The sequence below is a fragment of the Podarcis muralis genome, chromosome 6 (assembly GCF_964188315.1).
Source record: "Podarcis muralis chromosome 6, rPodMur119.hap1.1, whole genome shotgun sequence".
Lineage (NCBI taxonomy): Eukaryota > Metazoa > Chordata > Lepidosauria > Squamata > Lacertidae > Podarcis > Podarcis muralis.
The window spans coordinates 15813582-15838548 of NC_135660.1; the positions used below are offsets into that span (position 1 = coordinate 15813582).

At 42.6% G+C, this 24967-nt stretch overlaps 1 protein-coding gene and 1 long non-coding RNA gene across 12 annotated transcripts in view; one reads left to right on the forward strand and one right to left on the reverse strand.

Moving 5' to 3' along the window:
• Positions 1-30: 30 nt before the first annotated feature.
• The window catches only part of LOC144327948 (uncharacterized), a 29894-nt gene continuing 4957 nt past the window's right edge, over positions 31-24967 (forward strand). For 2 of the 11 annotated variants that reach the window (XR_013393118.1, XR_013393116.1), the window contains exons 1-3: positions 32-3851; positions 4708-4899; positions 13915-17956. This is a non-coding gene — a long non-coding RNA (uncharacterized LOC144327948). Of the gene's footprint in view, positions 3852-4707; positions 4900-13914; positions 17957-19993; positions 23148-24967 lie in introns of those variants that run through there. The other 9 variants (XR_013393123.1, XR_013393117.1, XR_013393121.1 and 6 more) reach the window with 9 other exon arrangements.
• On the reverse strand, positions 4533-16683 carry SAMD7 (sterile alpha motif domain containing 7). Its single transcript, XM_028731548.2, has 8 exons — positions 16581-16683; positions 15284-15410; positions 14121-14257; positions 11563-11641; positions 9828-10510; positions 8319-8440; positions 6702-6812; positions 4533-4876 (listed from the first exon to the last, which is right to left on the reverse strand). Exons 1-8 carry the CDS (start codon positions 16681-16683, stop codon positions 4604-4606), a joined length of 1635 nt encoding a protein of 544 aa, XP_028587381.2. The 3' UTR covers positions 4533-4603.

Consider the following 24967-nt stretch of genomic DNA (forward strand, 5'->3'; position numbering starts at 1 on the left):
CGCGCGAGCTATTATGTAACTCGAGGGGAGGGGGAGGATAAAGGAGGGCGGCGAGGCGCGTGGCGTCTGCCGGGCTCTTTCCCGCCCTCCGGTTTTCCTCTCGCGCGGGAAGGGAGGGGCGCTGAGGGCAGGTGGGGGGCAGCGACGGGGTCGCTGAGGGAGAGGCTTGAAACAAAACACTATGCGGCGCTTCAGAATAGATTGTGTGCGACTTATTTTCCCCTCACGCTTCTTATTTCATGTGCCGGGATGGCGTGGCGTTGAATATGCCTGAAGGTGTGAATGACCAAGAGGGCGTCTGTCCCTGAGGAGAAGCCGCTGCTCCCCACAGCAACTGCCGCTCGGGGACGCTGGGTCATCGCGTCGCCCTTCGCGGCGTTTTTACTTGTTTCGGTTATTAAACCAAATTTATATACCGCTGGCTACTGGAACAAAAGACTTCGAACAGTCAAAACAAATGCTAATTGAAGTGTCGGTAAAAGCAAACGAATTATATTGAAATATTAAAGCATAAGTGCTAAAACTAGGCCTCAGGGTTAAAGTTACCATTTGGTAGGCTTGCTGGTAGAAAAATCCCTGTACACAAGAAGCTGGAATAAAACAGGATGGTGCAATGTACACACCTGGTCCTAACTCCTGAAGGAGGGGCTGCTGGTGGCTGAACCTTTAAAATAGCATTTGACTTGAACACCTTCCTTTTCACCAGATCTAAGGCAGGGCCTGCCCACCCATGAGGCAAGGTGAGGCAACCGCCTCGGGCAGCAGGATCCACAGGGACAGCAGAACCTGATGTAGGTGTTCGCTCACCCTTTCTTCCCTTGAAAGGAGGGGGTGCCATTTTGTGGTTTGCCTCAGGTGCAAAAAATGTGTTTGGCCGGCCCTTTCAGCAAGATCTCATAGAACTTCTGCGAGATCTCGTCACTGCTGTGGCTTCTCAAGTCTCCCATGGTGCGGGACACTCTGTCCCCTGCTGCCAGAGCCAGGGAGATGTGGCTTCCAGGTTCCTGCAAGATCGCACCGACCTCTCGCAGGATCTCACCAAGAACCCACAAGTTGCAGCCATGTGACCCCAGTAGGCGGGGGGGGGGCACCTTCCCATTTCGCCTCGGGAGGCAAATGGTATGTGCTGCCACTGACACCATAGTACCCAGGTCACATGAACTTCCCACTCTCTGTTCCCAGTCCCACTGAACCTCCAGGACACCTTCTTGCAGTGCTTATGGCAGCTTAAAATCAGCTAGGGCTTGACCATTCTGAGATGGGGAAAATATGTCAGTGTATCTCTGGCTGAGCCACAGTTAAGGAATTACACCAGCAGAGCCTGGCTACCCCAGAACCTACCAGCTCAGTCAGAGATCCACTAGATCCTAAACTCTATGTGTTGTAAATCATCTTGGATTTTTAAAGAAAGGGTGGTAAAGAAAAAGTTACAAATATATTAATATTCATAGAGATGATAGGGTAGTTCTTCTGTTATCCTAGCCATCAGGTTTTTGAACAAAAATTTTGATTTCTCTGTAGAGATTCTCTACAGCAATAGAATATCTGTCCCATGTAAAAGCTTATTCCTAACCATTGCAGTTTATTGTAGGAATGTTCACATTCTAGAGATGTATTGTTGCTGTGCAGGAAGGAATATAATGCGATAAGAATTGCAGGTTTTTAACTGAAGCAACAGTTGTAACGGGAAGTGGTTACAAGAGCTTACTCAAGTAACTGATTAAAACCCAACAACCTTGTTGAAATATCTGTCTAGGTTAGACAGTGGAAATTTACGTTAAAAAGTACTTGCTCTTGGTAATTCCCCAGAGAATAGCAAACAATATATTGATATTTATTGTTCTCGACTTTGGAGAAACCATAAAATATTCCACAACTGTTAAAAATGCACAACTATGTGGTGCCTGACAGGTAGCATGTATATAAATAGTGTAGTTTGCAGCTTCTGTCTCTTGGTCTTACTTGACCACTGTATATAATGCTTGCCTTGCTGTTAAAGACGTTAAGGACGGGGCTGTGGTATCTCCTTTAGGGATATAGCTTTGTGGTAGAGCACCTGCTGTGTATGCAGAAGGTCCCATGTTCAGCCCCCAGCATCTCCAGGTAGGTCTGGGAATGCCCCTAGTCTGAAACGCTGGAGAACTGCTGCCAGTTAGTGTAAACAAGGTGAGCTAGATGGACCAATGGCCTATCTCAGAATAAGGCGGTTTCCAGTGTTCCTAAGTAAGCCACTTGATGCCCATTCCATACTTATAACTACAGTAATGGCACATGGTTCTTAGCTTTCCTGTATTTTTACTTTTCATGTAGACCTGATGGGCAGAAAATAATTGCATGTCCTTGCACACAACTCCCAAGATTTCTAAATGCAGTTCCTCATGAAATGAAAACATTTGAAAAGAAGAATGGAAGATGGACCTGTTTACATAGGCATTCCTTTGATCTATTGACCTGAGTCGCCTGTTTTAATTGATGTATTGTTTCAACTGGATTGTTTTCTTGCATATGTTAAATATGGATGTTTATATTTGAATGAATGTGTAATTGGCTTTATACTTGTAAACCACTTAAAAGCTATTTCCACATTAAGCAGCATACAAATGTAATAATGATAATAATCTTAAAACTCTTCTTCAGAGAGAAAGAAAAGGTTGTAAGTCAGAGGTGGGAATTCTGTGGCCCTTCAGATGTTGTTAGACTCTAACTCCCATTGGTTCCAGCCTGTATGGGCAGTGGTGATGAACGTTATAATCCAAAAAACATTTTGAGAGCCACAAGGTTTCTTATCCCTGCTGTAAGTAGATCTGTATTCAACCTCCCTTTCCTCATGATTTCATCATTATTTGGAAATAATTTTTTTATCTGGAAAAGCTTCATGAAAGGTTTTTGGTTCACTGTTACTTCAAAAGCAAAGGAAAAGGTACTGTTTTTTCACTCTTCCATGAGGTCAATCTTCTACGAGCAGCACAATAATCAGGTAGCTTTTGTAGTGCCAATTTCCTTTGAAAGAGAGAGCCCATGTTCTGTTTAAAATCCTTGTAATAAAATTGTTTTGTTTATATCAGTTCAGAGGGGGAAATGATTATAGCAGGCCACAAAGCAACATTCTTTGAGACCCTCAAGTCCAGCAAGTACAGAAAACATAAGCCACCAACTGTAAGTAGCTCAGCCAGAAGCAAAGAAATAGCATGGTCATGATAGACTGGTATGGGACTAGCAGAGGCTGAATTCACAACTGAATAAGTGTGTCCTGTTCCTGAACAAAGCCTTGTGGTGAACAACTAAAGAATAATCCTTATTTACAGAGACAAAGACAAAAAAGGATGTACCACTTGAAATAACAGCATACAGTATATCCACAAACTAAATAAAATATTAGAATTGTCAGTTACAGTAACTTAATAACATATTTACCCATTTTGAGTGAGCAAATGCTCTTACCAATTTGTGTTTAAAACCACAGTGATGTTGCTGGCAGATGCAGTGATGTATATACAAGGTGGTGGTAGACTGGATTGTTTAAAAGAACAAAGTCTTCATATGTTGTAACGTCTTTTGACAACTCACTTCCAGCAGTTATTCTTAGGCAACTTTAATAATAATAATAATAATTGGAAGATTTTTCTTTTTAGGAAAACAAAACATGTCTGGACTGCAGTTTAGCTTGCTTTCTCCTGATGGGTTTCTGTTCTGTTTATCCTTCTAAAGCTTGTAGGAAATGCTTGTAAAATACATCATCATTTTATTGTTTTTATTTTTATCCTAATTTTTTTGCATAGACTCATAGAACTTTTGAATGGCCAGTGACAGGAGGAGGCTGAACCAATTGTTGACACACAGCAACTCTGAACGTGAGTCAAATATCCAGCATAAAAATTGTGGGTTCACCAGACAGAAGGTGTCCTTGTTTGTATCCTTAGAAGGTCCCTTTTGTTTGTGAAAAAGGATGCAGTGTTGTGTAAGGTCCTGCTAATGGGAAGGAGGGAGGGATTTTTTGTCCATTCTTCTCTCTATATTCTTCCAAGCAATCTCCGGAAGGATTCCACATCCTTCTGGAGCAAACCGTCTATTCATTGCTTCAGATGCCTTGTGAAGACTTTTATTTGCCCAGGCTTCCCCTCACCCAGAAGACTGGATCTATCGCTTCAAAATTCCAGTTTTTACTTGTTCCTGTTTTTATAATGTTTTGTTTTCCCTGTCGGCAGTCCAACAAAATAGCTAGAGGACCGAGAAGAGAACAAGTATAATATCTGCAGAGCCTCCTGTCTTTACAGTTGTAACCCACTTGATGGACTATCATCCTGGGAGAATCTATACCTCTTCTGATCTGCCTCCCACTTGCCCTTAGCACATACACCCCAGGAATACTAAGGGCAGTAGTGGAGCAGGAGGCCAGCAGTATACAAAGTCCCTATTGGGAACTTAGGAAAACTCCCTTGATGCATTCATGTTTACTAAATAAATTGCACAGATTTCAGTTCTTTAAAAAAATAAATTTAATAAACTGTAGTGAACACAGGTTACTTCACATTTCCAAAGTTTAAACTTTTTTTTACAAATCCACTGGCTTCACTATACTGCCTGTTCTACTGTGTCACTTGCTTCAAGTTTTCTGGTAGTTGATCAACTGGAAATCAGTCTGAGCTCCAACTACATCAGATGTATTTTCCCTGCTTTCTGCAACAATCTGTTCAACTGTTTTTGAAGTTTCAGGGTCCTGGGAGCAAGGACTGGTCAGAGCATCATGAGGACTGTTGCACTGAAGAGGCAATGGCATATCTGGAGTTGGTTCAGAAGTCTTGCCCGCAGCAGATGGAGTGGGCATGGACAAAGGAAGATTCATCATGTAGAATACATTGCCCAGACGCCGGGACACCTTTAGAGAGATAAGCAATTACAGTAATTACTTTTAAAAATAATGATTACATTTGATGCCCAGCTTAACTTTACACATACATTCTATAGCAAATTGTCCACAGGACTCATAAGGACATGACATTAGGGCCTTCTAGGTCTGGGTGATCCAGCCATTTCATGGCAGCAAATTGGATTAGTAAATTAATCAGGGATGTCTTCCATTGACTCTCCCTCTCCTCCAAATCTAGGCATGGCTGAAGTGCTTTGGCACAATTTATATTGAAAAAGGAAAAGTGGCACTTAATAGCAGCAGCGGAGCAAGCAGAACACTCCGTGGGGCCTCCGAGGAGTCTGCCTGCCTCCTCCCACTCAGCCGCCCTACAGCTGAAGGAGAGATGGAGGGAAAACTGTTTGGGGCAGTGTGGAGCCTGCAGGCACCCAAGCCACCATGCCACTCCCAGGAGAGACGCGTGGCTCGGGCGCTCTGCAGGCCCCACGGTGAGTGCCACCCGCCATTTTGTCACCCCCCTCAGTGGTGACACCTGGGGCGGACCGTCCCCACCGCACCCCCTTCCTCCACCCCTGCTTAATAGTTCAGTGTTTTCCTTCTCTGCAAGTACTGCCATTTACCATGCTCTGAGCCATCAATAGTGCAAGTCATGGATTTGATCAGATAAGGTTAAAGAGAGGAAGGGAGAGAAGCTGAGGAGACAATAAGAGCTGTGCAATGATTAAAATGAAAAACAACAGTATTTCAAGACCAATAAGGTTAATTCAAACTGACAGAAGATAGCTATGTAGGATGGACTTGCACCAAATCTTAATTATTTGTATAGATAAATGGGAAGTGGATTTTTATTAACCTTTTTTCTTTAAAAGAACAGCCAGAGAAATAAAGGCTAAAGTAAACAATATTTTACTAGTCTGGGGAAGGAAGGAAAGGGGGAAGCTGCTTCTTTTAAAAACATTTACACGTCTCTTTTTTGGTTTTGGAAGTCAGTTTAATCATATGTGAGCTACCAAATGTGTGTGCTGCATAAAAGTTAGAGTGCAGTCTTAACACACATACACACAGCCAGTGTTGATGACATTGGGCATATACTGTACAACATGCACATTGTGTTGTATAGATGAGAGACATATTGGATTTTCGCTCTAAATCTTGTACATCCTGTACCTTTCCCAGTTGTAATAATCTGTTAAACATAGGTTTTATTGTTAACCATGTTGTAAATGAGATTTTTGGTCAATTTTACTGGACTAGACTAATTTTAACTATTCCAGCATTGGCTTTGCAATGCACACTCAGTGATGTTTCAGTCTCTAGGTTAAATGTTTCTAGCTATGTTTGCTATTAAAATTCAAGGCAGTTTCAGCCTTATTTTGTGAGTCTTGGAATGCTACTGGATTCTGAACTTCATGTTGTGCTAGTGACTCTCTGGGTCTCTTGTTCCACTTTTGCACTTCCAGTTGGGTGTGGAAACAATGAACCAAGAGCATAGAAGCTGTTCTTTAATCATATCCTGAAAACCTATTGTGGGGATGCATACATCTCAATGTCTGAGCCAGGTGTGGATATCACTAAGATACCCTCTGTATTCTTAGTAATATCCCAGCTTTTTAAAGCAGACCTATCTAGTCTTATGTCCAGTTACATTTTTAAAGAGCAGAGTATGTTGTGAATTTAAAATGTTACAGAAATAATTTCCTACCTATCATTTGGGGTCAGGCAGAGAGCTCAACACAAGCCACAACAAGAGAGTGAAAATGTTAGGCATACACACATTTTCAAGGACACATCTTTCATTCAATATTTTGATTTTCACTATGTCTACTGGCTGTACCTGAGACCGAATCTTTAATGCAGGTCCAAGTTTTAATCCCATTGTTTCCAAAAGATGTTCTTCTGTGAGTAGTGGTAAGGTTTCTCCATCAATGGCATGATCTTTAAATATCTTTAACAAAAAGGAAAATGTGGTTGGTGAAAACACTGTGGCAATTACATTGTGGCAATTACCAAATCAAAAGTAGCAAAAACATGCTCTAAGTAGAGGAAAATATATTTGTTTAATGATACATCACAGTCACCAGGATAAATCAACAGCACCCTTTTAATTATTTCATCAGTGTGCCAAATCCAGAGTTTTGGTATTGCAGAAAAGTATTCCAAATGCTGTCCCTATACCTGTGCAACTCTACACTCAGAGATTCACCTGAGTAGAAATAGTGCCAGAACATTTCATTTTGACTGGATTTTGATAGGTGAAGTTCCACTTTTAGATGTGGGAGATCTTAGACCGACAGCCAACAAATAACTTAATTTTACTGATTAGTTTATGTTTTGGATTTAAATTGTAACCTGTCCAAATCTCAACAATTAGTTTTCCTGGAGTGTCACTTTGAGAAGTGAGCGAATGGAGGTGGGTAGGCTATGCCACAACTCACAACTTCTATTAGAATTGTAGAGTTGGAAGGGCCACAAGGGTCTAACCCCCTTCAATGCAAGCATCATATTAGTAGTCTACCAGTACATTTTCTTGCCACAGACATTTCATTCTCTGTGCCTCTTGGTTGGTGTCCATTAGAGATATCCCTCAGAGAGGAATTTAGCCAATGGTTCCCTAGTTACCTCAGAGAGAGCCAATGTAATGCCTTCCAGATATCGTTGTACTGCAACTCCCATGGTCTCTGACCATTGACTATGCTGATGAGAGGTAGAGTTCCACAACATCTGGAGGGTACCAGATTGGCTACCCCAGCCTTTCAATGCTCTTCTTGCATGGAGTTCCCATTAGTCTCCCATCCAAGGTTTTGGCCAGGTCTGGACCTGCTTAGCTTTACTAAGGATGCAGCCTCACGTACTCTTTGATCATTTGCTGTGCCAATGTAAATAATGCTTTAGCTCTTCTTCATGCTATTGGAACATTTATTCCATGGCAAGTATTTCTAAGTAGTTTATTTTAAATTTAATTTTTAATCAAAATATACAAAAATGTAGGGGCACAACTCCACAAAACCTGAATTAAATTAAGACCCATAAATTTCAGAGGGTAACTTAAGCCTGTTTCACACTCTCCCACTGAAGCCAATGAGACTTAAACATCTTTGTTTTTGGCTGAACCTTAGCCAACAATTTCATATTTTAAAACCATTGATAGATCCCTTTGTAGAAGATTAAACAAATATTTAATTTTATGACTACCTGAATTGAACCTATATTATTCCTTTAAGGGGAATAGTTTAGGAAGGGAGAGGCCGAAAGGAAATAGCTTTTTTGTAACTCCCATTGAGTCTTATGAGAAGTGAATGCAACTGGATTTTCCTACGCTTTTCTTCCTTTTCCTTACAGTTCTTGCACTAGAGTTCTTTTTGTTGTTAGTGAAGTTTGTTGGTTAAATAAAAGAAGTCAAGCCTCCAAGAACCATCATTCTCATTAAGAAAACCTCAGCTGTTGCAATAACCTGTGCATAGTCTGAACATCCTGGAAGACTGATGATAAAACTGTATACGTCTTCAACAGTCCACTTGCGGATATCTTCAATGGCAGAAATGTCTTCTCCATTCAGAATCAGGCTGGAAGTAGCTATGGGAATGGAAGCAAAAAATAGATTTGCATACAGTGAGTGGCAAGCAAATCAAATCTTAACGTGCAGGTTTTGAATTTGTATGCTAGGAGTTAAATTAGATATTACACTGAAGCTGTGTGTAAAGTAACCACAACAGCCATTTCTCCTCTTCAGAGAAATCTTGGAACAAGATGATTTGCAGCAGAGCATGACGACGGGGAGGGGGACTTATTTGTTCTCCTGACTTCTGTTTTTGACCCCCTCAGGGTTCCAGGATTCTGCCTCCTCTTTTCTGGTCATGCTTTGAATAAAATGGGTCACTGCACACAGTTTCAATGCAGCTTTTAGTTTATCCATGACAATACTCTGTATCACCATTGTTCCTTATTACCTATGATTCCATGCATATGGATTTCACACACAGCCTATATGTAACACAGAATTTAGATTTCCTGAAAAAAATAGATTACTTTTTTAAAAAGAAAGCTTCCTGTAGTTAGTATAAAAAGCTTAGTTCTTGAGGTGGCAGATTTGCACTGCATGTTGCTACCTGTCTTCCTCCTACATCTCCAGTCACAATGCCATTCCCTTCTACATCCCACACTCCAGAGATTATGAGCCTCTGGCCTGGAGGCCAAATGCTGCCCTCCAGGTCTCTCTGTCTGACCCTTGGGCCACCTGTTTCCGCTGCCGCCGCCACTTGCTTCTCTCTAGGTCATTCTCCTTGAGAGTTTATGCCTGGCTGGAATATGTCCTTAAATTAAGATAATACCTGCTGCTTGCCTGGATGGGGGGGGGGGGGCAGAGAGGAATGTGTGAGTGGGTGGAAACTAACCTACTGTAAAAGGTAAAATTTACATTTATTGCTCCGCCTACCTTTTGTCTCTGCTCCCATCCACCACTAGCAACCCCCCCCCCCCCCCATTAAGGTTGTTCAGAAGGGAATGCAACCTATGGGTGGAAAAATATTCCCCATCCTTCCTTACCCATTCTTCTACTGTCACCACTGTCCAAAAAAATCCTTTCCTAAGGCTTTCACATTGGGCATAGCCGGGGGGGGGGGGCAGCTGCCCCACCATCAAGTAGATAAAAATACTTAACTAAAAGTAGAAATTGTAGAAAGATTTTGACAGGTATTTATGAGCACTTGGGATCAAAAGAAAATTTAAAACAACTGTTGTTGAGACATTTCATTCCGAATCTGCAAGACCGAGGAGGATGATAGGTGGGTGATCCTGCCCCGCCCAACTTAAATCCTGGCTACGTCCATGGCTTTCAGGTGAGGTTTTGAAAAAGCAGGCCCATGTACAGCTCAGTGCTAAACACAGTTAACGGGTGCATTTTTATCGTTTCACTTTTTAAAGAAGGTCTCCGAAGTGTGAAATGCAGGTAGATTTAACTTACCTGACGGTAACAGTGGGTTGCTGGGTACAGAGAAGCCATATGGCAGAGCAGAGAATGTGAACGCTGACGGATAAGTGTACTTCTCATCAAAGGCTGTGCAAGAACTGTTGGGATCTTTCTCATTTCCGTTGCTGCACCCATTTGCTTCGCTGGGCATTTCATGGCTGCCAGAGTGTTTTCTCAAGCCATGCTCGTATTCCTTGTCATTTTTGGTGGCTGCAGCAGAAGGCTCTGCTTGGACCTTGTTCTGTTCATGCTTGCTCAGCAACTCCGCTTCTGTTTCTTTTTTGTCGTCTTTCTCTTCTTCAGCGGTTGCGGAGGAAGGGTCTATGCTCTTGTCCTCTGCTTGGCTCTTGATGCCATTGGTGTTACACTCGGTGGCTTTGTGATTCCCAGCTCTTCTGCCAGGCCGTCGACCTCGCTCTCTTTGCAGAGTGCTGACGGGTGGGTATGGGCTGGTGGCCATCACCATGGTGTTGCCATGAAGTTCGTCAAGAGTAGTACGATGAACGTACAAGTCGTTAGGAAGGTGGCCCTCGGGTACCCTGTGCCTCCCTCGGAAAGCAACTGGGCTAGCCGGCATGCCGTGATAAAGAAAGGGGCCTTCCAGCCCCAACAATCCCTTGCGATGAGCTTTCTCTATTTCTTTTTGTTGGAAAATGGCATTCATTTCCATTTCCATCCTATGCAATGAACATGGTATAAGCAATGAGGAATGCATAAAAGGAGATGAACTATTTAGCCTTCTCTGCCTGAGGCCTTGAGAGAGCCACTTTATATAATGCAGCTGCTCATGTGAGCTCAGCATATGGTTAGGCAATCACATTATCACTTCACCAAAGCAGGAAAACAAAGAGTAGCTCTCATGCTTGAACATTGACCCAACTTATATGCCCCCTTCCCAACTGAGCATGCTTCATTTCCCCACGGAGGAAGCTCAGTGTGCATAGGGCCCCCTTCAGATTAATGCAGACTCTGTTGGCCAGGGGGCATGGCTGATATATGCTTCAGCGTCTAGGGGGCAGGCTAGCTCAGTTGTGCTTGAGAGCACCTTCATGGATTCATACTGAATGCCTGAAGAGGAGTCATGTTGAAACTCTTAACCAGTTCCAGCCCACAAACCCAATAATACTGCTTAGCTGACTTCATACTGAGGATAGACTGCCACTACTTTTGTAGGAGGGATACAAGTCTATACTGTAAGTTTAGGTTTGTGCAATTAAAGTGTGCTGTCACTGTAAGAACAACAAATTCACTTTTTTAAAAAAAAAAAGCCCAGGAAAGTGTTGGGAAAATGCTCAGAAATGTGTGGGATGAACAAATGAGTAACAAGAAGGCATGTAAGCACCCAACAAGCAAATCAAGATGAATAACTGCCCCAGGAACAAATCAGAAGAAATGTTCAGTAAAGACAAGACATAGTCTAAACACCATGTAAACTTTGTGCAAGCAAACCAGGATAAATACTGAACAAACTGGTTACAAGGAGAACATAAGAAAGCCTGCTGGATCAGGCCAATGGCCCATTTAGTCCAGCATCCTGTTCTCACAGCGGCCAACCAGATGACTGTGGGAAACCTGCCAGGAGGCCCCAAGTGTGAAGTATGAGTAAGTGTCAAAATGTTTTAGGTGCCCACTAAATTCACTCTAGTAGGACAGTGAAGAAAACTAGCAGAAAAATTAAGAGGCCTGCCTTTCCCCGTTATTATTCCAAGTTCTATTGAAATTACTTTACCTGGCAATATTTTGTTTCTGAACCAATTCCTGCCGTCTGCTTACAGCTTCCATGGATTCTGGTTGGAGGAAACTATATCCTAAAAATAAAATAAAAAAATGGGTAGAGAGTTAAATATTATTAGTTGAATATTTATGTCATATCAAGTCCAGGCTTGACTACTGTAATTCGCTCTACGCGGGGCTGCCCTTGAAGCTGTCCCAGAAACTCCAGCTGCTGCAGAATGCTGCAGCGACGCTCCTCACAGGGTCTCTGCCATGGGAGCATATTCACCCAGTGCTTTTCCAGCTGCACTGGCTCCCAGTAGAGTACAGGGTCAGATTTAAGGTGCTGGTCTTGACCTTTAAAGCCCTTCACGGCCTAGGACCCTCATACCTACGGGACCGCCTCTCCTGGTATGCCCCACGGAGGACCTTAAGGTCCATATATAGCAACACCTTAGAGGTCCCGGACCCTAAGGAAGTTAGATTAGCCTCAACCAGAGCCAGGGCCTTCTCAACACTGGCTCTGGCCTGGTGGAATGCTCTGTTTCATGATACCAGGGCCCTGCAGGATCTGATTTCTTTCTGCAGGGCCTGTAAGACAGAGTTGTTCCACCTGGCCTTTGGCTTGGAATCAGTTTGATTCCCTCCCCCTCTTTCTTTTTCCTTTCTCCTCCTATGAAGAGATAGCACCCTAATGTTTTAATGTTGTATCTTAATCAAGTGAATTTCAGTTGCAGACTCGTTCACTGTCTAGCAAACTTCCTGGCACTTTGCTGCCAAGGTCTGTGTCACACCACAGTTTCCCTAGCATTGCTATTTACAGCCTGCACCTCATCTCATGCAGTGCCCTAGATGGGGGCTTCATTCCTGGGCTTTGCAATGGGGAAATCTTAAAACTTTAAAAAGTTAAAACTTTAAAAAGTTAAAAACAACTCTGCTGTGCAATGGGGAAATCTTAAAACTTTAAAAAGTTAAAACTTTAAAAAGTTAAAAACAACTCTGCTGTCTTCCTCTCAAAGGCCTGACCCAGTCATTGGTGAGGAGCATTTTCCCTGGCCACCAAATACCAGTTGCTAGGAATCGGAGGTGGGCAGAATGCTGTTGTACTCATGTCTGGCTTGCAGGCTTCCCACAGGCATCTATCTGGTTGGCCACTGCGAGAACGGGATGCCGGACTAGGTGTGCCACTAGCCTCACCCAGCAGGGCTCGTCTGATGTTCTTAAGTTCCTCACTTCCTGAGAACCAGATTGACATTATTAACAGGCACCACAATCTGAAGTATATATTACTTGTAAAGAAGTCCCACTGATTTCCAATAGAAGTTGTTTCCAAGTTAAGTGCTTGTTTGGACTGTAGCATTTAAACACAAAAGTTAAGTGGGTTTTCCCACCCTTACCCCCACTGAATATTGTGAATTTTGCGGTGCATAAAATAATTTAGTGGAGCACACTGGCCACCATACTCCACAGTTGAGGTCTGCATGCATTGCCAGTTTTCAATCCAAATCTTGCAACAGATAACTATTTGAAAAATGTTACATGGCATAGAAATGTTTGCTAAGAGGAAGAGTGAATGTATATTTTGTATTGCATCGAGGAAAAGTGAAAGATGCATATGTGTTCTGGAATCTGTCTGACAGTTGAAGAATTCCAAGCATGTGAATGGACTGTCTCAATGACCCAGATTCTGATTGCTTGTTAACATGGCACATCCTTTCCCCACAGCCTGTAATAAAGATTATGATTATGTATTCAATATCTCTACCCATAGATGGCAGTCTAGCCTTTTCACATGGTCCAACCCCTCATGGTTCCTACCTCAAGGGTGTGTTTCTGGTTGTTAGACAGTGTGTTCTTAATATTTCATCGTATCTGCTAATGTTATTTACAAATGGGATCTGCAGCAAATTGTTGCACTATGGTGTGGTCCTGTTCAGTGTTCCAGCCAGCCTCCGCTATTCCATTCCATTCCTCCTCCCACCTCGGTTTCTGAACCCCCCTCTGCAACCGTCAGTCAGTAGTCCATATCCACTGAGGATGCTCAGTCATTGGGCATACTACCTGCAGATGGCTGGACAAGCAACAACTGACTGGAGGGCTAGTGGTTTTTTTCTCTTAAAAAAATGTACTTCTGCAAATTATGGTGCTTTGCTGGGCCCACTAGCACCTCCCACTTGTGCATGGGAGGTACCATGTGGGGTACACAAACTGATTAACTAACTGATGAGATGTGCATAGCTTTGCAGCTATGTATTCAACAGTAGCTCTGAATCACAGAATCATAGAGTTGAAGCAAGATGTCAGCTGCCTTCATTTTCATTTTTACATGTAGCAATAGCTGGTTTTCCTTACAAGTTTGTTTTTTCAGTCTTGATCCCCCAATGTAGAGGAAGACGTGGGCAGGAAGGAACTGTTTCAGGGCTTGCGTCACCTTGCCATATTCCTTGGATTCACAGCCAGCATGGCCAGTGACCAGAGGTAATTCAACATCCGGAAGGCCACAAGTTCCGCAGCCAAGCACTATGGCATCCATTATTGATGGGTGTGAATGCTCCAGCCATCATTGTCTCTTACCTGCCCCTTGGTAAACACGGTTGGATAAAAGGTTTGGCATGGTGGCATGCTGTGGGACCGAAGGGCCAAGGTGGGAAGCTACGTGAATCTGCCTGGGATCAGCTGGTGCCAACATCTCAGTTGAAGGTAACAAATCTCTAGGATGGTAGAGAAGTATCTGGTTAAGCCAGGGACATCTTGGTAGCAGTTATTGTAGAGGAAAGCTATTCAGTTGATAAATTTATCTAACATTAATAAAAGTTGAAGAAATACAGGATGGCAAAATATTTTGCTGCCATATAAATGGCACACCAATTGGCAAAATAGACCAGACAGCCTATGGTTACTCATTCGGTATCCAGAGCCCTGGAATACAGCTATAATAAACACTTGGCAGAGCCACTGCCCCTACTGATGAGCAGATTGCCTGCCGATGGACAGAGCATGACAAGAGTAAAAAGAGACAGTGCCACAGCTTACAAAGGGGGGGGGGGGAGTCTGGGGGGAAAGGACCAGGAAAGCTTAAAGCATTTTTAGAACTGCCAATCAAATACGGTATATGCTATTTTATGCTTAGACATTATTCAACTAGTACAATAACTTGTGGATATCAAACAAGACCATCCAGTGCTTATACTCTGTAGAAAACCAATGCATATTTAAAGGCTAATTTATATTAAGTATTCCAGACTCACATTTCTTACCCACCACCCATAAAGGGCAAGTTCAGTAACAATAACACATAAACCACCACTAGCATTGAGTTGTTAGAATACCCCTGCTCCCTTCACAGAGCTTCCAATCCCAGCATTTCCTGGGAAGAGGGATTCATTGTTAAACAATTTTGAGAACTGTAGCTTTATAAGAGAAATTGTGGGGAGGGGGTTTCCTGACAACTCTCAGTAACAAACCACAGTTCCCATGATTCCTTGGATAAGTCAATGCTTTTTAAAGTAGTATGATACCACTGTAAATATATGGTGCAGATGGGAGCTTAGTTTAGTCTTCAGGTCAGCTTTTTCCATCCAGGTGTTCTCCAGATGTTTTGGATGACAGTTCTCATAATCCATAACTAGTATAATCATTCTTTAAGCATATTATGACAGCTGCAGGCAGAGGATGTGTTTTTTCCTTCATAATTAATAGTTTAGGCAAAGCCTCTTTAACAGTTGAAAGAGAAATACCTTTCCATGAACCGAGGCTCAAACTGTGTAGGAATGGCTTGGATTCTCTGCTGACCTGCTCCCATTAGTTGTGGATTTACTGCCATCATCTGGTTTCTCATTATAATCTCTTGTCGCTGTCGCAATTCTAACACAAATCAGACCATGTATCTTTGAGTAAATATACATCATAGATGCCAGAAATCAGAGTCCAAACAGAAAATGATCTGAAATAGTATCTTCACCCCCTTATTTCAAGGTTCTAAGAATTCCATTGCTAAATTCAGTTGATAAATTTATCTAACATTAATAAAAGTTGAAGAAAAACAGGATGACAAAATATTTTGCTGCCATATAATTGGGATTTTATGGGATTAATTGCAATCAGTAAAATAATTTGAAATTTTCCCCACTTTTCCACTTAGATATTGTTCTTGTGCAACAGATATCAGTGTGATACCACACATAAACACATAAATTACACATATAATTTAAAAACAAAGTAAACCTATAATGAAATGTGGAGAAACTTTTAATTAGGTGGAGTAGTATGGTAGCCATTGCTCTCAATATCAACCTGCCAAAGTTCTCTCACTATATCTATATCTATATCTATATCTATATCTATATCTATATCTATATCTATATCTATCTCTCTATTCTATCTATCTAATCTCTCTCTCTCTCTCTCTCTCTCTCTCTCTCTCTCTCTCTCTCTCTTCTATTTTTTACCCACTCTTCACCATTAGGCCCCAGGACAATAAATTGAACTTAAATATTAAAAACTGAAATGTCACAGAATTGGGGTGGGTCCTGAAAACATGCATCTCATGTGTTAAAAGCCAGGGTAAAGATGTTTGTCTTCAACATATGATAGCATACCCCTCAACTGTTCCGATTTGAGTGGGACATCCCACAATTACAGAATCACTTCTGATTGGATCCTGGAATGTTCCTTTTTTTGGTCTCATGCTCTCGTACAAATCACCTGCCTCACACCAGAGTGCTGGACCAAATGGTGCTAATTTTTTGGTCTTCTAATGCAAATCAGCTGGCTCCCACAAGCGACCCAGTGTTGACCAGTAGGATGTTGGAGGGTATGCAACAGAAATTACATAATGAGGGCACATCTTTGGGGAGGGAATTTCACAACCTAGGAGCTGCCCCTTCCCAGGCCACTGCCTCCCCTCACTTCTGGGGGTGGTAGAACTTCCAAAAGGGGCCCTTCTGCTGTTCTTAACACACAAGAGGATCACTAGAGAAATGAGTGGTCTTTGATATATTTTGGGCCGAAATGTTGGTCAGTATTCCATCTTACCGCCTGCTGCCATACCACTTGCTAACCGGTATAAATGCTTGTCTTCCAAGGTTCCCTGTTCCCCAAGAACTGACATTTTTCTCATGTGATCTCGAGGAGTCATGTTATGGAGGGATGCAGATGGCTTTTCCACTAGTTATTGGTGAAACTGGTACGAGCTGAGAGAAAAATAAAAGAGAAAGAATTGTTTATAATAGAACAGATATGTTGTAAATATCAATGAAACATGAGAGGAATATAAAGCTGTATAGGTCCTGTAAGGTCAGCTAAGAATTCTGGAGGTACCATCTATATAAGAAAAGTTATTTTCATACCCAGTGTGCTTGTCATGGTAAGAGGAAGTATAACAGCTTGAACAAACAACTAGCCTGGCATTGCACACTGGTCAAATTGCATGTATTAGACTGCTCCTTTTTCCAAAGCTGTGAAGAAACAAATGAGAGGCTGCCTAGTGTTACATGTGAACCAGCGTTTATGGTTTGTTCCTCTCCAAGCTTTGTTCTTGCCATAGGCCTCAGGTTGGCAACTATGGGAAACAGGATGCCGGACTATATTGTGCCAGTCCACTGGGCCATCTAGCCCAAGAGGCAGCAACTACCTAAGGTCCCAGGCACGGGTCTCTTGTAGACCTCCAGTTTTTGGAGGTCCTTTCCGGTACAGATGGTAGGTACTGAAAATGGATCCTTACGCATGCAGACGAGGGGATCTTCCCTGAGCTATGGCCCCTCCAGATAAGGACTGTGAAATAGCTAAGAACCTTGAAGCTGGGTTTGTGTAAAAGAATATGCACCAGCTGTCCAAGACTGCATTTGTGTAGGACTCTCTGCTGATCCTATTCCGTAAATCCGGACTGTACAGCACATTATAGGGATGAAGACAAGTTAATCTCTGCTTTTAGAGTTTTACCCTCAGCAAACCCTTCTTGGCAGCAGGCAGAACCACTCACCTAGTGCTAATTCTGTCTCGGTTTATTAGGCAAAGGGTGGAAGGGCAGAATCTTTATGGACTAAAAGCACTTCCATACAGTTAATCATGTTATGAGAGCCCAAAAGTGTGTGTGTGTGTCCATTCTGCGCAGAGGGTTGAAGAAACAGATTTTGAAAATAAACAAAAGTCTAAGCTCTTTATCTGGTGACATATGTTCTACTGTTGAAAATGCCTACTCTTTTCCCTTCAATTAACTTTCAGTTTTATATGTACAGCCAAGGTCCATCTCTGAAACCTTTTTGGAATCTTTAGCGCAAGAGAGCATATTTAAGTGCTAACTCATTCTTTGTATTTATATAGTTGTAGGTTCAATCTTTGTGGCTCTAGTTCAGCCAGCCTGATGCCCTCCAGTTGTTTTGGACTACAACTCCCATCAGCCCTGGTGTAATGTAAGTACAGTGGAGGCATTATTATTATTATTCGTTTTGGGAAAGGAACCTTGCTGTGAACAAGATAATGACTTTGGTGTGTTCCCAGAACAAAAGGGAGCTAATGCAGATCAAAGACAGGAAGTAGAAGATAAAGGGCAGATCCACACCATACATTTAAAGAACATGGCTCCTCCTCAAAGAATTCTTGAAACTGTAGTTATCTCCTCCCAGAACTACAATTCGCATATACTTACCAAGCCTCAGCTCCAAGGATTCTTTAAGGGAAGTCATGTGCTTTACATGTGTGTTGGATGTGCTTTAAATGTATGGTGTGGATCTGTCCAAAGACAGAAATTGAGTGAGTGAAGCCGAGAATCATAGTATGCTATAGTAGATTAGGTAAGAGAGGTTCAGAGTAATTTTTCTTGTGTTTAGATTGATGGGAAAGAGATTTTAAGTAGCTTCTTCAGCAAATTCCCTGTAAGATAATGGGGATCAACAGAGAATATGCTGCCTTTAACAAAAGCTCCAGAACTTACTTCTGCACCTATCCCAACCACGTTCATGCCTTCTCTCAGAAAAATACTTGAATTATTATGATGTGTATTTACATACAATCCTATAACAAAGTACTCAGGGTGGTTTACAATAAAAAGCAGGGGAAAATGCAATTTATACAAATTGATCCTCAAGCCATAAGCTGGAGTTCTTGGTTTTAAATGGCTTCTGTAGTTATTAAAGTTACATTGCTTTAAATTAATTGGGTTGAATCCAGACTTGAATAATGCTTACAGTAGACACATCACAATCAATGGGATGTAAATTTGTCATGATCCAGTCCAAGGATTCAAAATTAACTGACTTGTGGAAAGGTTGCTTGTCTTGTACCCCACTAATAGCATCACCATGTAGAGATAATTACAGCATTGCTAAAAATTAGAAATATAAATTCAACAAGCTGTTACTTTATTTGTTTAAAACATCTGTGCCCTGCCTTTCCACATTTGGCCAATCCCATTTATAAGATTAAAAATAACTCAAACACAATAAAAACAAATAACAATTTTAAATTAATGTCAATTATTCATAAATATTAGATGATTATCTGAACACTTCTGGTGCCAGGTTCCATATGTAAAGCAACCACTTTCTCAACAGGCAACATTAAAACAACTGGCATTTTTATTACCCTGATGTTCCATATAAGTTACAATCATTAGCCATTGTATATACTTACAGCAATTGCCAAGACCTCAGTTTTGAAACTGGGCAAGATTGTATGAATATCCAAGAGCTTGTGACTTCGCTGTGGATCTTTTCTTCAGGCTGGTTGTGTCACTTGGTTGGCTTTTAAGACACATTGGGATTAGCCCATCAAAACACTCTTAACTAACGATGACTTTGCTTTAAATACAAACTCAATTTATCTTGATTAGCCTTCATCCCCGCCTTTAAGCCCTCCCCACTCTGACATCACAGGCCCTTCTCCCAGACCATCTCTCAGGAGGGCTGTAAAAAAAACAACACATAATTACTTACAAGTAGCACATTCCACTGAGCTGATAAACCTATTTTAACATTTAACCTGTTAAGCTGGTGTTAGTCTTTAAGGCAATTGGTGCGTCCTCTGAAAATCTGAATCGTTCCTGAAATTATGCACTCGGCAACAGAAAAATGATCAGAATTGTTCTGACTGTTATCAGTCCACAATTGATTTTTTAAGAAGCTGTTTACTTCTGCCACATGAGAGGTCTGTTGCCCCATAATTACTTATCCTGTTGGGCTGGAAAGATTAAAGTGCTGTTAAGCACACTGTGAGGCTAACAGACGGATCAGATGGCTATACTGCTCAAGCTCACAGTTTACTCTTTAATTCTCCCTGTCAGTTAGTTAACACCTCTCAGGCTGAACTGAGATGCTAAGGGCCTCTTCACAAGTTATCCATTTCTTAGTGAGATGTAGGGACAGGTCAAATTACCTGTTCCAGGTAGCCTGACACATTACAATTAGAACTGGGGTGATTAATACTGACAACACCCCCTTGTCTGGTTTCAGAGAAGCACTCCCTTGCCAAGGACCTATAACTGGAGACTGCAGTCAGTTGAAGACAACTTGGCCCAGCCCACGCAAGGCTAACTCTGCCCTGATCTCCCTTTTCTCAGTACAGTATTCACTAACTGAAGTCTGGCTTTGACATTCCCCAGGAAAAGACCTGCATACCTTGTTATATGCCACTTCCTACTGTTACTGTACTTGCTCAAACTTCTTCTGCGTGCACCAGATTTGCATGGGAATGATGCATACTGCTTCACTGCCTGTACCTTGGATTTGTAATCAAGCATTCTCTAATAAGAAGATTAATCTACTGGGTCACCTGTTATGCCAGATGATGCTAGGCCTGCCCTCAATTTTTGACGTCATGTGCCCCAGACTCCCTAAAGCAGGGGAGGGAAATGTCAGGCCTGAAAGCCAAATTCAGCCCTCCAGACCTTTCTGCCTGGCAGCGCCCCTCACTGGCTCTGCACCATACCCTCTTCAGGGGTTTTTACCTGGCTGGAAGTGCTGCTGAAATGTCATCATGTCTATTGCTTGGTCAGTTGGAGGATGGACAGGTGTTTGGGTGTAAAATGTAAATTACTGTATGAGTCTGTAAGAGTAACAACCATTGCTCAGCCTTCTTTTTCCTCTGGCCTCTCCCACCAGTGCCATGTGGCACTCAAAAGGTTGCCCACGTGAGAATGTGGCCCTTGAGTTGGTATTGGTTCCCTGTCCTAAAAGGATTCTATGCAAATTTGGGCCCCGTAGATTCATTCAGGAGAACGTAGCTGCTGGTATAATAATGCGGTCCTAAGTGTGCTCCATGCATACATGCCATCTTGGAATGCATCTAACTGAACCACAAGGTGGCATTCAGTGAAATTTTGCCCAACATAGACCCATTGAAATCAATGGACCTAACTTAGTTGCGAGGGAAGCAGGTGGCGCTGTGGGTTAAACCACAGAGCCTAGGACTTGCCGATCAGAAGGTTGGTGGTTTGAATCCCTGCAACGAGGTGAGCTCCCATTGCTCAGTCCCTGCTCCTGCTAACCTAGCAGTTCAAAAGCATGTCAAAGTGCAAGTAGATAAATAGGTACCGCTCTGGCGGGAAGGTAAACGGCGTTTCCGTGCGCTGCTCTGGTTTGCCAGAAGCGGCTTAGGCATGCTGGCCGCATGACCCGGAAGCTGTACGTCGGCTCCCTCGGCCAACAAAGCGAGATGAGCGCCGCAACCCCAGAGTCTGCCATGACTGGATCTAATGGTCAGAGGTCCCTTTACCTTTTTTTTAACTTAGTTGCATTTATTAATGTTAACTGGTATACCATGGGTAAAACTTAATTGAATACTGTTTCAAAAAGCATTTTTAAAAATGAAAATGCCAAAAGACCCATTATCTTTGGGAAATTCCCCCTGGTGGTCAATTATGTCTTTGAAATCCCAGTAGTGTCCAGGAAAATCTGGACATATGGCAGCCCTAGAATACTACCCATTGAGCTCAGTGACTGCGGTGGCCTGCCTGGTATGGGTCTGATGCTTTGCACATCCTGTGGAGAGTGCAGGGATTGGGAGGGCAATGAGAGCCAGGAACTCATCACAGGGCCATCAGCAGGCATAGAGGCCTTCTAGCTCCAGCACAGATTGATGAAGTCATTGCTGTGAGCCAAGGTCCAATAGACTCTAGCCTCGTAAAACAGGGAACTTAGGCTGGTTCCTGACAGAAACTATCATGAAATTCCGCAAGAGAGAGGCATTACTCTTCCACTAAACAGGTTCCACACACATAATATTTGCTGCAATTGGGGGAGCAGGGACTAAATAATAAATAATGAAATGAAGCCAGTAGTTTTGCCAACCCACCACCATATACAGGCAGGCAGAGTGGAACCCAGAGAAGTTCTTTCAATACTAGGGAGATATACTTCCAACTGGTCCCAGTCAACAGCCTGGCTCTGGAGTATGAAGCATCTGGCCTTCCAGGCGTTCTTGGGCTCCAACTTCCAACTAGCTCAGCCAGCACGATCAAAAGTCAGGGATGGTGGGAAATGTAATCCAGCAGGAGGGCCACCGATTAGCCACCCCTGGCTTAGTGGCCACTTTTTGAACTAACCAAAGTTTCTGGATGGTCTTCAAAGCCAGCCCCATGTACTGTACAACAAATTACAGCCGTCAACCCTAGATTATACAGGTGCATGTATGACTGTGGACAGGCTTTCTCCACCCAGGAGAGGATGCAAACGGTTTTGTTGCAGAGGCTACCAAGCTTACCTAGGCTTCCAGTGTCAAAGCTGCATCCAGGAGTACGCCCAGCCCTATTAATCTGATTCTTTAGGGAAAGTGCAGTCCCATCTGGGACATCTTGAACACCATCTTCCTGAACAAAGAGCTACCAACAAAATCCTCATCTTCTTGGGACTGAATTTCAGTTTACTGCCCTGCTTCCACCCCATTACTGATTCCAGTCTCCCTATTTAATTCTAGATGGTGCTTGGATCTAATACAATGGGTAAGCTTTGTCAGGCTGCTTGGCAACAGTGACCACAATGCTCTTAAGTTCAAACATACATGTGGGTGGGAATGTCAGGCAGATGAGCTTTTCTGGAGACCTGAATTAATTGCTTCTTAACAGCCCAGCAGGACTTGCGTGCTTTTCTGTTTCTTTTTTACACTCCCTAGGTTAATTCTTGTCTGGCTTAATTGTGGCATTCTGGTTGGCATGTACAACAGAGTTGCTGCAAAAGAGCTTAAAATCCAGTTTTTATCATTCTTGGATCTTTCCTGTGGCTATTTTTTTTTAAAGGTCACTTTATTCAAACATCCTCTTCTGACTATCTGTACTGAGACACCAGCCTTTGTCCGAAGATCTGATCATTGCACTTTATTGCTGTTCCAAACCTGCTTTCCATATATTTGCATTTGCTTCCTTAACGTTTCTCTTTCAAAAGTGCCAGGGCATTTTCAGTTTCTAGGGACACATAGAGAATACATTCACATTTCACTTCAAACTATGAAAAGGGACATCATCTGACATCTGCTCAGCACAATCACTAAAACCTACCTAGTTCAAATCACTAAACCTGCTTAAAGGTAAAGGTAAAGGGACCCCTGACCATTAGGTCCAGTCGTGGCCGACTCTGGGGTTGCAGTGCTCATCTTGCTTTATTGGCTGAGGGAGCCGGCATACAGCTTCTGGGTCATGTGGCCAGCATGACTAAGCTGCTTCTGGCGAACCAGAGCAGTGCACGAAAATGCCGTTTACCTTCTTGCCGGAGCAGTACCTATTTATCTACTTGCACTTTGACATGCTTTTGAACTGCTAGGTTGGCAGGAGCAGGGACCGAGCGACAAGAGCTCACCCCGTCGCAGGGATTTGAACCACCAACCTTCTGATCGGTAAGTCCTAGGCTCTGTGGTTTCACCCACAGCGCCACCCGCGGTGTCTTAAAACCTTTCTCAAAAAGTTCAACAAAATCTTTAGCCTTCTGGTTCATTGGTGAAAAAGAAGGACCAGAATCTCTGCTCTACAATACTGCCCGGGGCACTTCCTGCTAAGAGAGGAAAAGAGGAATGTCAACTTCATGCTTGGCTTGTGTGCTTCCAGCTGCATCTGGCAGGCAGCTCTTGAGAAAAGGATGCTAAACTAGGTAGATCTGTGGGCCCACTCCAGCTGGGCTCCTTTTATGTCAAGGGTGGGGAACCTCAGGCCTGAGAGCAAAATATGGCCCTTCAAGCCTCAGGACTCTCCCTCATCCACAATGTGTATTGGGGGGAGTGAGACCAGGGCCACAGCTAGTGGCTAAGGGCTAAAGCCCCCTAAACCCAGTCAAAGGATTCAGATCTGGATAGGCCTTGCTGGACTATCTATTTTGGGAGGGAAGGGATCATGCACTCAAGTCAAACCTTGTGATTCATGTCACATGCAGTCTGGTCCTTAAGAGCTTAAATCAGGGGCATCCAATATTTTAAAACAATTCAGTGTTAACACTACAAAGTTATAGTAATTCTCTAGTACTGTATTATCTCTGTGTATTTTTACTGTGATCTGTAAATCCATATATTAATTATATTTAATATTGCTCTATTTAGTTAATGATTTATTAACTGGAAATAAAGTGATGCTGGCATTAATATTCACCATAAGTAATATTTAAAATGTGACCTATTAAACAGCCATGGCAGTGGAGTTCTCCTTAATCAAGCCAAACATCTGTATTCCAGATGGAAGCATCAGTGATCCTTAGTCATGATGATTTTAATTAGCCTCTGGCAATTAATGTAGCTTGCAGGCCTTGATTGAACTCATCAGATTACTTATTCATGCAAATGCTTCAGTGCAAGGGGATTACTTTTGATATATTAAGGGCTAATGTAGTGTAGGAACTAACAGGCTGAGCAATGAAGCTGGAAATAAGCTCTTTCAAAGCTTGCCTTGACTGTAAACTCAGGATATGAGCCTCAAAAATACCCCCAATGGAGGTAATAATATTGACCTACTTTACATGGTCGTCGTAAGGATTAGTGAAATAATGACTCAGTTCAAATCATGGCATAGCACAAACACATAGTAGAGCACAGGTTCCTGGAGAGGAGATTGTGGGCACTGTTTTCCTTCTCTGGTTCTCCCACTACCTCACAAAATATGTTGTAGTTTGGCTTAGCATATCATCCAAACTCGTGGTCTGTCCCCTCTGGACAAATCATGAGCTTGTAAACCAAGAAGAAACCTTGGTTACAGCTTGTGGTTTGTTTGGCATGAGGCAAACCATGAGCCAGGGTTCACACCAATCCAAACCATAGCTTAGCTCCAGTTAATGGAGCAGAAACAGGACTGATGAAGAGTACAGTGGCCTTGAGCTTCCCTTTGAGAACCCACACACTCACACTGAGCCATAGCTTGGCTTAGTGTTATGTGCAAACCATCATAAAACATCATAAAACTAACACAGTATACAAAGAACATAAGAACATAAAACCAGGCAATCAATTAATTAAAA